The 12058-nt window shown below is 52.7% G+C and overlaps 1 protein-coding gene across 1 annotated transcript in view; it reads left to right on the top strand.

The window, feature by feature from the left end:
• Nucleotides 1–12058, top strand: part of LOC132020224 (TBC1 domain family member 22A-like) — a 221423-nt gene that overhangs the window by 75702 nt on the left and 133663 nt on the right. The window contains exon 5 of the mRNA XM_059404436.1: nt 8008–8078. Within this exon, the coding sequence (XP_059260419.1) occupies nt 8008–8078 (71 nt within the window). The remainder of the gene's footprint in view (nt 1–8007; nt 8079–12058) is intronic.

The following is a 12058-nucleotide window of genomic DNA, read 5'->3' as shown; positions in this document are numbered from 1 at the left end:
GCTACTGGTAAAACAGTGCCTGGAGGAACGTTTATGTGTTTAAATGCCTATCTTTGAAAGAAATAAAGGCTTCAAATCAATGATCAAAGCTTCCACTTTAAGAAGCTAGGAAAAAAGGAAATTAAATGAAACCAAGTAAAAGAAGGGAAATAAAACAGGGGTGGAAATCAGTAAATTGGGAAATGGACAAACAGGAAGAAGAATCAAGAAAATCTGAAGTTCATTTTTTACAAAGATCAATAAAAGTTCTAGTTAGATTTGATCAGTGGAAAGAAGAGAAGACACAAATTGCAACATCAGAAGTGAAAGAGGACACATCAGTACAGACCCTACAGATATTAAGAAGATACTAAGGGCACATTATTTGCAACTTTATCCCAGTAAATTCAAGAACTGACACAAAGTGGACATATTCCTTGAAACATATGACCTAATAAAACTGATACCAGAAGAAAAGGAAAGCCTTAGTATGCCTACATCAATTAATTTTTTTTTTTAAAGATTTACTTATGTATTTTTGGAGGGAGAGAGAGAGCTTGCATGTTCATGAGAGTAGGGGAGGGGTAGAGAAAGAGAATCTCAAGCAGACTCCCCACTGAGTGCAGATCCTGATGTGGGGCTCAGTCTCAGAACCCTGAGATCATGACCTGAGCCAAACTCACAAGTCCAAGGCTTAACCTAGGTGCTCCCTAAAAAAATTTGTAACAAAAAAAAACCCTTCAGGGGCGCCTAGGTGTCTCAGTCAGTTAGGCATCCGAATCTTGATTTTGGCTCAGGTCATGATCTCAGGGTCCTGAGATCAATCTTGACATAGGGCTCTACTCAGTGAAGAGTCTGCTTGAGCATTTCTCTCCCTCTCTGCTCATCCTCACTCTCTCAAGTAAATAAATAAGTCTTAAAAAAAAAAAAAAGAGGCTTTCACACGAGGAGAGTATCAGGGTTAGATGGTTTTCCTAATAAATTCTATCAAACATTTAAAGAAGAAATAATACCAATTCTCCAAAAGCTGTCTCAGAAAAAAGAGGAAGAGAAAACCCTTCTCAACTCATTTTGTTAAGGCTGCATAACCCTAATAGGAAAACGTTACAAAGACAGTGTGAGGAAAAGTAGCTAGAGACCAATATCCCAGATGAATGTAGACAAAAAATTTTTTAAAAATATGTTAGTTGACTTTTGCTTCAACCATGAATGATTAGTTGCCAAAGGAATTGCTCTTCTGTCGTGAGTAAGTAGAAACTTGGATCATGTATGTGAAACAGCTGTTGTCAGGCATCGTGTTTAGACAGTGCAGAGCTGTGGTCCCTGCGAGAAGGTGATACACAAGGGGGATTTCACATTCCCTGCATTTGTGCTTGGAAGCAGTTTCCAGGCTGCAGCCCAGGAAGGGAACAGAAACTGAGACAGACGGTACGGAGCCCGTGCTGGAGAGCAGAGTGTTCCTTCCAGAGACAGAGCCCACATAGCTGTGGGTGGGGGGGCTTCAAGTCCTTGGTGGAGTGCTGGCCGGCTTGTGAGTGAGGTGACAGTCCGTGAGGCAGGGGAGAGCGTCCCCAGAGCTCACAGAGGCGTGGCTGCTGGGTATTGCTGGCCATCGCTTGCTGCAGGAGCTGGGAACTGGGAGTCGCTCTCTCTACCAGCAGAATGTGGGAGAAACCCTGTGTGCCCAGGACCTCAGTGCTCTGCAGGGGGCTAATGCCAGAGAAAGCAGCCTCCAGGAAAGAAGACCCAGCACTCGCTGCAGGAACTGTGGGCCAGAGCCTGGTGAACGAGGTGTACGGGGACTTGACGGAGAAAGCCCTTCTGCTCCAGTGTCCCTCTTCCACTCTGTACTGAAAAGGATGATATCATGCCAGGCGGCCAAGGAGAAGTATTTACAAGTCCCAGTTCCATGATTGCAGAGACAGTAAATCGATAACTGGCACACCTGGCATTCAATAATAATAAAAACCCCAGGCATGCAGTGAAACAGGGAAATACGATCTAGAATCAGAAGAAAAATGTGTTATTAACAGCAGATAAGATGATGAACAACTTAATAAAAAGATGGGTAAAAGAGTTCAAGATAAGCATCATAGAAGCTATAGAAATGGCCAGAAAGCACACAAAAATCTGTTTAACGCCAACATCATTAGGCATCTCAGAATTGGTAATTAAAATGATAATGAGATGCCTTATTAGAATGGCTAACATGAAGGACGGACAGCTCTGGATTTGGACCAGGATGTGGAGCAGTTGCAGCTTTTATACGTTATGGGTGGGAAGTGCAAAATGGTACAAGCATTCTGTAGGCCCGTGTGGCGGTGTTTTATAAAGGTAGATCTGTCTCTGTCCTATGACCAGCAGTTCTGCTCCTTCCTCTTTGCCTCGTAGACATGGAAACACAGACCCACACAACACAAGACCGCACGAGCCGTCGTAGCTGCTTCAGCGTAGGAATGAGCGCTTGTGCACGACCCGGCTGTCCGTGGGTACGCAAGCCGGTGGGACGCGTGCCTGGCGTAGAGTCGTATTTGTGCTTGTAAGGAATGAGTCACTGGTACTTGCAGCATTATGACTCTGACATTTTTTGGGCACAAGAAGCAGGCTAGCAGCAGGTACATTCTGTCAGTACTACTTGTATGAATTTTAAGATCAGGCAAGGATAATCTGTGGTGATCGCTATCAGGAAGGAATTAACTTGGAGTGGGAGCAAAGAATTACAGAAAAGGGTAATAGAAATGTTCTGTTTCTTGTTTGTGGGGCTAAATTCTTTCATTGCCTATAAATTATATGTCAGTTAAAAAATATGAGCTCCCCCCCCCCAAGAAAACCGCATCTGCAGGTGTAGAGGAAGGAACCGCACGTTCTTCTCTCCAGCACTTACTGCCAGGCTGTGGCAAGGCTCTTCCTCAGGACACTAAAGCAGCAGAATAATGGCATCTGACCTGCAGGAACACCTAAGCCGCTTCTGGACATGAGGTTGGTGCTCAGACACCGCACCGAACGGGGTGAGGTGGGCTGGCCCCAGGTGTTCCCGGCGCTCGCGGAAGAGGGCATTGGGAGAGGCCTGAGTTGCCAGGAAGGCTTCATAGATTCAGCAGAGGCTGAGCTGGGCCCGGCAGGTTGGGTGGATTTTGAAGAGTTGGAGGTCGAGTTGGAGACATCCCGGGAACTCTGCCTCTGTGGGAACATGGTGGGGTGTGCACTGGAAAGTACTGCTTCCGCGGCCCGCGAGCCGCTCTCTGCACCCTCCCCCAAGGCTGGCTGTGCTTCCAGGCTCCGGCGCGCATGTACAGAAGGACTCAGTGCGCGGCCTGGGGGGCTCCGTGGGCTGAGCGTCCGACTCTTGATTTCTGCTCAGGTCATGATCTCAGGGTCCTGAGACTGAGCCCCAGGTTCGGCTCCGTGCTCAGCACGGAGTCTGCTTGTCCCTCTCCCTCTGCCGGCTCCCCCGTACGCTCTTTCTTTTCTCTCGTAAATAAAATCTTAAAAAAATACTCAGCGCACCTGCACTCTACTCTTGTTTATCTTCCCAGACTGATTTACTTACCCAGGAGAGCACCTGTTCTTCTCCGTGGCGGTGTTAGAGTCCAGCGTGCGGATGTAACGGTGTTTTAATCATCCCCTGTTAATGGACACTCGGACTGATTCTCGTTTTTCCTAAGACAAGGCTCAGATGAACACCCTGTGAGTCATCCCTTGCAGATGTCCCTGAGGAAGGGATTTCTTCAAGGGAAGCTGCTCCTCGGACGTTATCCACCTTTCCACATTAACCAACCAGGGGACACCGGGCGGCTTAGTCGGTTAGCCGTCTGACTTCTGGTTTTGGCTTAGGTCCTAATGTCAGGGTTAGAAGTTGAGCACTGTGTTGGGCTCCCTGCTGGTGTGGACCCACTCAAAATAGAAACAGAAGAAACAATTCGAGCGAGAAAAAGTTCTCTTCATATGCATTCTGACCAGACGGAGAGCGTAGGCTCGTCAGGACTAGGTATTGCTCATTTGAAACTGAATGTAATTTGTGATAGATTTTCTTGTTCTAATGATGTAGTTCTTTAATCACCGTTGAGAGTACGTGCCTATGAAGATGGGCATTTCTTAGGAATGGCTACATGTGTCAGCCATGCTTGGTTCCTCTTTTGTGAATTCTCCATTTTGTATAGATGGCTCATTCTTTTTTCTGTGTTCTTTCTGTATTAGTGATGTTCATGTTTTTGTATTGTACGTTGTGTGTATTTTTCAAGTCTGTCATATTTAAAAAGATTTTATTATTTATTTGAGAGAAATTTATTTATTTCAAGGGGGGAGAGGCAGAAAGGGAGGGAGAGAAGCAGGAGCCAGACGGACATAGGGCCTAGTCCCAGGACCCTGAGATTATGACCTGAGCCGAAGGCAGATGCTTAACTGACTGAGCCCCCCACGTGCCCCAAGTCTGTCATTTTTTTTTTTTTTTTTTTTTTTTTTTTTTAGTATTATGGTGGCTTTCACCATAGTCATTTCAAACTTTCATACAGTTTGTTAATCTTACCTGTAGTTCTCAGATACGTGATTTGCCGGGAAGGCCCTTCTCCCATCAGAAAATAGCAAAATACTCATCTGTGTTTTCTTGTGTTTTTTTTTTTTTTTTTTTTTTACATTCACTTGACAGACAGAGACCACAAGTAGGCAGAGAGGCAGGCAGAGAGAGAAAGGGAAGCAGGCTCCCCGCTAAGCAGAGAGCCTAATGCAGGGCTCGATCCCAGGACCCTGAGATCACGACCCGAGCCGAAGGCAGCGGCTCTAACCCGCTGAGCCACCCAGGTGCCCCTTCTTGTGATATTTTTATCCCTCCTTCATACACACACGTGTCCACGTGTCCACACGTGCACGCACACACGCACTGTTTAGGTCTTTGGGTCTTTACTCGCTTAGAAATAGTTTTCGTGGGAAGACTCAGGGTCTGATTTCCTTTTCCGGAGACCCATGGTGTCCTGCTCGGACGGGCCCTCGATTTGAGAGGCGGCGGGACTCCTGCGTCGGTGCAGGTGGATGCGGCCGTTCGTCTGCGCCCCGAGCTCCCAACCTGGCCTCGCCCCCCAGGGCCGGGCTCTCCAGCGCTGCGGCCCTCACCGGCTTGCTTTGCAGGGGCCCGTCCTGTCCCGCACTCCTCCCCCAGTGTGACCGGCTGCTCTAGGCCTTTGATCTCCCAGAGGCGCTTCGTGTCCCCTCGCCAGCTGCAGGACACACACGGTACGGCCCAGCGGCGTCTCCCGGGCTTGGCGCCGGATAACGAGAGCTTCCGCGTGGTGGCGGACAGCTCGAGGTGTCCGGCCCGGTCCGGGGGCGGGTTTGGTTGCGGGTCCGCTGTGTGCGGCCGCCCTCTGAGCCGCTCTCCCTCTGCCCCAGGCTTCGGAAGTGGCCTATCAAGTGTCTGCTTGTGACCACGGGCCCCTCTGATCCCTTCTTCACCTGGTGGCCAGGGCTTCCTGTCCGGTGTCCCGTGGACTTGGGAATGTCCCCTTCCGGTCCCCGTTTCCGCAGTAGTTTCTCCTCCTCTGTGGGTCTTTCCTCAGTGCGCATCTCCTCAGGGAAGGCTCCCCGGGCCGAATTTCCTTCCCACCTTCCCCGGCTTCTGTCCCGACGCCGTCCTGCACCGGCTCGCAGTTCTCTGCGCGCCCGATGCCCTCGGCCGCGCCCTGATCGCTGCCCTCGAAGTTCTCCTTAGTGTGTGGGGGGGCTTGGGGTTTCCTGTGTGTCTCCACGTCCCCGAGTAAAAGCTTCAGTTTGCTTTCTCTGGGAGTGTCCGTTTTTCCGTCAAGCTCAGGTCTGTAAGAGTTTGCTTGCTTTGCTGCTGGCGGGGCAGAGCTGTTGATTTGGGAACGTTCTGGTGTCTGCCGGTCCTGCCCAACTCAGCCCCCATCGCTGCCTCCCTGCCTGGGCTTCCTCCTCGGGCTGGGTGGGGGCTGGGTGGGCACAGCAGCCCCAGCCTCACGTCTGACCCTCACAACCCGTCGAGGGAGCAAGAGATTGTTGCCCCCGGAAGATTTCTGAAGAACGAGGAGGGGCTTTCTCCTCGGTGGCCCCCAGCTCCCCTGCTGTCTTCTCCGCAGCTCAGATCGGGTCCCAGGCCCATCACGGGGTCCCTCATGGGCGAGGGCGGGGCTCAGCTCTGCGGCAAGCTGTCCATTCCAGCTCCGGTGGCGCGTTCCACTTCCCCTGGGCTGACCCCCGCTCAGTACCGGGCTGTGGGGAGGGGTGGCGGGGTGGACTGTCACTCTGTGCGACTGGGGTTCTGCTAGGAAGGTGGAGGGGCAGACAGGCCCCGGGGAGAGTCTACGCCGCACATCCAGCAGAACGGCCCCGTGACTTTCCCACCAGCCCAGCCGAGCACCCAGAGGTAACTAGGAGGTGTCCTGACGGGCAGCTGTGCTTTCATTCCTGGAGTAAATCCCGTGGGCCCGTCTCTGAACATCTGCTTGTGCTTCGATATGCGTGGATCTCGTTTTAGACCTTTTGTCCGTATTTGTGAGTGAGACTTGTCTGGGTCACAGGAAGCTCTTTTAGTAATGGGAGTGACTACAGTGGAAAGATTCTGGGATGTGAAGGTCACTCAGTTCCTGGGCCGCTGTGGCCGTGTCACCTACCCTCTCTGAGGCTGCTCCTCAGTGACACGGCCGGGACAGCCCTGTTGGTCTCGGGCTGCCGTGGGGAGTACATAGCACCAGTGAAGGCAGCAGGTTCAGGCTGAGGCTGGCACAGACCCAGAGCTCCGTCCCGGACGGGCGTTCAGAGCGCTTGTTTGTGAGCTGCTTCTGGGAGGAGAGAGGGTCGGAGAATGCTAACAATGGAGATTTCTCCCGGCTTTCTTCCTGTAAACCGTAATCAGAAAACAGCCTGTGCAGGAGGAGAGGCCCTGGGAACATGACGGTAAACATTACATTATTGGTGTTCAGATATTAGGTTCCTGCTCTTCATAATATCCTCAGGGTGCGGGGGAAGATTCGCTGTTTTCCGAGATTCTGCTGTGAAGTGCGAGTTATTGCGGTTCCGTCCTCCGATTATTCTGAACTTATTTTACTGAGACTGTAGTAATTGGAAAAAGATTAGATGTCAGGACTTTGTATTTTGTTGATTATATTACCAAAGTCTCTTTAATCGTTTCTTTTATTCCTGGCATTAATCACGAGCTCCTTTTAGAAGTGCCTAATGGTGGATTCCTAACTTCAAGGAAAGAAGTAATTACTTCGGTGTCTGTGGGATTGACTGAGTGTTGATATACCTGCAAATTGAAACGTGTTCTCTAGCCGTTCGGGGCATCGGGCTGAGACACTGGGGAGGCACACAAGGTCTGCTGGACGGCAGGGGCCGGTCCCCTCACCACTGTGTCCGGGCTGAGCCCTCTGGTGCCCTCGGGTGGCTCCACACCGGCGGCTCTGAGCCCCTGTGCCCCTGGCCAGCCCTGCGCCACTGTGGGTACTTGTGGGGACACTGTATTAGTCTACCTGGAACCACATGGCGCAGCGTGAAGACAGGCGTATCTCCGTGACACAAGCTCTTCCAAAAGCAGCCCCGAGCGAAGCACCTCGTGTTCGCAAGCAGTGAGTGGTGAGGGGGAGACGAGGTGCAGGAGCAAGGGCGCACCGGGCGAGTGTTGGCTGCGGGGACAGGTGCTGGTGGGGGCAGTGGGAGGGAAGGAGGGGGTGTATGGAGGGGAGCCGTGCCCCGGGGCCTCAACTGCCCCAGGGAGGAGGGTGTGCGGTGCCCTACCTGTCCCGTGGTGGCTCCGGGGACACTTGCTATGCATGTAGCCACTGCGCACTTCGTGTCGCTTCAGTGTGGACACTTAGCTCCGCTGGGATGGAGGTCGCTCGGCGTCTCTGGCGTCCTGAGAGATGTAGGAGGAACCTGAAATCCTGAAACCCTCCTCACTCAGCCTCGCTCTGGTCTCCTTTACGAGGCCCCTGCCGCCGGAGCGCTGACGGAGCGATCCAGGCCTCGTGGGGAGTTCGCTGTTCGTGAACCTTGTTTTCTTTGTCCCTTTCTTGTCCACAGAGGAATTGCGGAAGTTGAGCTGGTCCGGAATCCCGAAGCCGGTTCGTCCGATTACCTGGAAGCTGCTCTCAGTAAGTGTCCGGGGGCCTCCCCCAGCGCAGCCTGGCCCGAGTGTGGCCCTAACCCTCACCCCGTCTTTGCGGCCGGGATCTGGGCCTTTGCCTGAGCTCAGGTGACATTCCCCAGTCTTTGCTTCATTTCAGGCTTGGTTTGACAAGGCTGGCAGAAAAGGAGGGTAAGTAATCATTTGTGACAGCTGTATTCTTTCTCTCTGGTTTTATTATTCTAAAATCTTCGTAATATTTTCAAACCTGTGATAGAGAAAGGATCCATCTTAAAGACTTTTTTAATTCTTAGGAATCCATCACAGTGAAATATGTTTGACCAGTTTTTTGGTTGTTTAATGTACTTTAGTAGGGATGTAAGGGGAGAAATGGGTGCTTAAGTGTCAGTGTTTCCATGATGGAGGCTGGGGTTCCGGCTCCTTACTCGGCTCTAAACTGCCCGACTGTGGACACGGCTGGAGAAGGCCCGGTGGGCGGCTGGGGTGGCCGTGGTCTTCACTCGGGTTAGTACCGGAAGTGAGCTTGGCCCTGCTGAAAACTTGGGAGTAGTTTATAGACAGCATTCTTCTCTTTTCTTTTTTAAATCATTTTTGGAGCTAAATCAGTAGGGAACTCGAAGTGTTTACTCTGAATTGGGTCTGACTTCCAGTATTTAAAAGACTTTCTTGCTAATGAGTCTTAATAAATTTGCAGCTTAGTATCTCATAATCCTAAATGCAGATGCTTCTCAACAGTGAATATTTATTGATTAAATATTCTCTTGCAATTAAAATTAGACCTGCTACAATTGCTTATTTTACAATTGCTTTCTGTTTGGTGTCTGTTATTTTAAGTATTCACATCTACTTTTCCAAATGTCCTCTACAATAGCTTACAAGCTTTTTTGGTAGAGCTGTGGGAAGTTTCGGCGATAATTTGTTTAAGAGCTTACAGTGCAGTTTTGTGTGTATCTGGGTTGTGCTGCCTCTGGGTGGGAAGCCTTCACGAATGGTTCTGTCCCGTTCCTTTCCTTCGGCTCTCAGTCTGTCTGCGTTGTCCTTGAGCTTCCCTGTGTGCGATGCCCAGTGGCCAGCTGGGCAAGCGTGTGACCTGGGATTCAGTGGGCAGGGGAGCGGAACGGGGAGGAGACGGACGCTCTGCTCTGTTGGTCTGAATGGGAGGGCGGATGCGGTGGGCAGCGTCTGTCAGGAGTGTTGGGGATGCAAGGGAAGGGATGTCTGGGCGTCTCGGGCATGTGTGTTCGTGTAACCCATTAACTGCAGGGGCCCCTTGCCCCGAGACAGAGGGGAATCCCAGGCATCCCTGTTAAGAGGGGCGGGAGCAGGTCAGGGCTGCCGTATGGGCTGGGATGACAGGCTTGGATGACGGTGGGGGGGGGGGGGGGGCACGGGGCGCCGGGGGGGAGCAAGGGTGGCCGCTGAGCAGGGGTGTGCGTGCCGAGGCTGAGCTTCCCCTTTGCGGGGTCTGCAGGTGTGACAAGGTGGGAGGCTGGGGACCAGGAAGGACAGAGATGAACTCGTCTGTTCTGGCCTCTTTTAGGCTTGGGTTGATGGATGAGTTAAAGGGAAGTACTGGGGCCCATGAGCAAAAAACCTGTCTTTCCAGAGTGGCCCGGGGGCAGGGAGGGTGTCACCAAGAAAGGGAGTCGCGGTTCCCGGCAGTGCAGACTCCTGTGGATGGCAGGCCAGGCTTCTCGGGGAAGGGGGGGTGCTTCTGGAGCATCTCGAAGGATGCGTCGGTGTCGTTGGGTCGGGGAGATGGGGGAGGGCGTTCAGCCTGTGGGATGCAGCTGGGGTTGGATGGGCAGGAGCCGGGGTGAGCTGGCCTCCAGGTGGCAGACGGACTGCTTAGATTAGGGCGGGGGGGGGGACCTGGGGGTGGCTAGAGACAGGAGCAGGTCAGGACGTGAAGGGCTTCAGTGAGGGGCCAGGAGGCTGTTTCTGGAGTGGGAGAGCCGGGACCCTCTTGGAAGGTCTTTTGGCTGGTGCCTTCATTCATTTGATCAGCATTTCTCCAGCACGTTCTGTGTCTCTGGCACTGTGTTTGGTGCTGTGAGAGAAGAAGGAAAGAGGACCAAGTCGCTGTTCCTTATGCGGCCTGCAGAAAGAGAGGTGGTTCCTGCCGTTCTCTGTCTCCCCAGGACAGACCGGGGTTTCACCACATGGGAAGGAGCCCGTTCACTCAGGAGAACTCTCTCCCTGCTCAGCCCGGGGCTCTTCCTGGGCCTTTTCGCTTGTCTCAGAGCTTCTGTCCATTGCTTGCTGTGCACTGGGCTGTGTCTGCGCGTGGGCCCCCTGCAGAAGCGGGATCTCTGAGTGCAGAGCTGCAGGAGCAGATGGGTTGGTGTCGTGACCCCAGTCTGGCACCAGGAGGGGCCTGTCGGAAGGAGGCGCTGGGCATCTGGGACAGGGAAACCCCGGGCAGGGAAGGAGGGGCAGGTGGGTGGGACTCAGGCTGCCACAGTAGGAAACCGGCTGCTTCTTCAGCACTGTGCTCACTCCTCATTCAGGGGCGGGTGCTCACATGCCTCCACAGTGCTCTGGGCCCGCACCCGTGAGCCTTCAGATGCCCCCAGACAGCCCGGGGAGACAGGCCCGTGCACAGTCATTCTGCACAGTGCTGTATGCCCCGAGGGTAAGGATGGGCTCTGGGCATCCAGGGGCAAGGAACCCACCAGGCTGAGGGATGTGAGTCAAACAGGGGCATGGACCGGCTGAGAGGAGGAGGTCAGAATGGTGGGGACCGTCATCTCCTGTCCCCTAATGCGGACCCAGGAGCTACCGTCTAGCTGCTGCTTCTCTCCTGGTTCTTCCCAAGCAGACGTCCTGAGCACATTTTCTGTAACAGAAGATTTGGGGAGCATAGTGAAGGATGCTAATCAATTATTTCTGATGTGGTGAGTGTTTGCCATGCATCTGCCCTTGGCCACAGGCCCTTTGCAAGTGCTGGGCCACAAAAGGATCTTGGAAAATGGTGGGGAGAAAACGCAGCATGCATTTCAGGGTCATGGAGGTGTGGAGAAGGGTCCCACAAATTACGGTCACCTCTCAGTCACTCTCGGAATCTGAGGCTTCATATTCCTCTCTCCTGGGGAACTTTTGCAGATCTTGGTGTCTGGGCCCACAGAACACACTGGAGCCTTGGGGGTAGACTGAGGCATCAGGCTTTGTGCCGATGGCAGACTGCCCCAGGCTGGGTAGGAGCGGGGGCGGCGGAAGCAAACACAAAGTGGTTTTGGGCTCTGGGCCGCCCCTCTTGACTGCAGTATTTTCATTCTGGTTGCATGTCAGTGTGTGGGGAGCTGGGGGAACTACTGATCTCTGGGGTCCCCGGGGATTCTTACGTGTGCCCAGGGCTGGAGACAGCTGTTCTAGAACGTGTGGGTTCCATGTGGGGCAGGGCAGGGCATGCACTGACCAGCCAGGAGATAGGACCCACTGAAGGCAGTATGCCTGGGCTGAGGTATCTGGCTTGACCGAGCGCGTACTGTCGCAGAGGCTCGGCCGAGCCGGTGGGGCGGGTGGCTCGGCGCAGCCCCTCACTTCTGGGACCCTAAACCCAGGACCGAGGAGAATCTGTCATTTGTCCAGTTGAAAAAGGCAACCGAAGCTGCACTTGGAAGGGAGTCTGCCACAGGACCCGGTGAACTGGTGACTTTTTTCCCCGTCGGTGCACGGCTCGTCCTTAGCGCCATCTGGTGTCTGTTGAAGGCTCTGTTCTTAATGGATGAGTAGGAAGTCTTCCTTAATGGAGAGGGACGGGAAACCTGGCTCTTGTCATTTACGGAGGACTAACATGTACTCTGGCCCAGGACGTGTTGTTAAACCACCATTAATGCGATTCAACATCTAAATTCCATGCAAGCACAGCAGTAACTTCTTAGAAATGAGTGCTGTAGAAAATCGCCTTTTTGGCTCATTTTAAAATAACTATTTCAGAAACATTGAACAAAAACTAATTAAATGTCACATTTATGCTGGTGAGCA

The sequence above is a fragment of the Mustela nigripes genome, chromosome 6 (genome assembly GCF_022355385.1).
Source record: "Mustela nigripes isolate SB6536 chromosome 6, MUSNIG.SB6536, whole genome shotgun sequence".
Taxonomy (NCBI): Eukaryota; Metazoa; Chordata; class Mammalia; order Carnivora; family Mustelidae; genus Mustela; species Mustela nigripes.
This window is presented reverse-complemented; position numbering and strand designations above follow the sequence as displayed.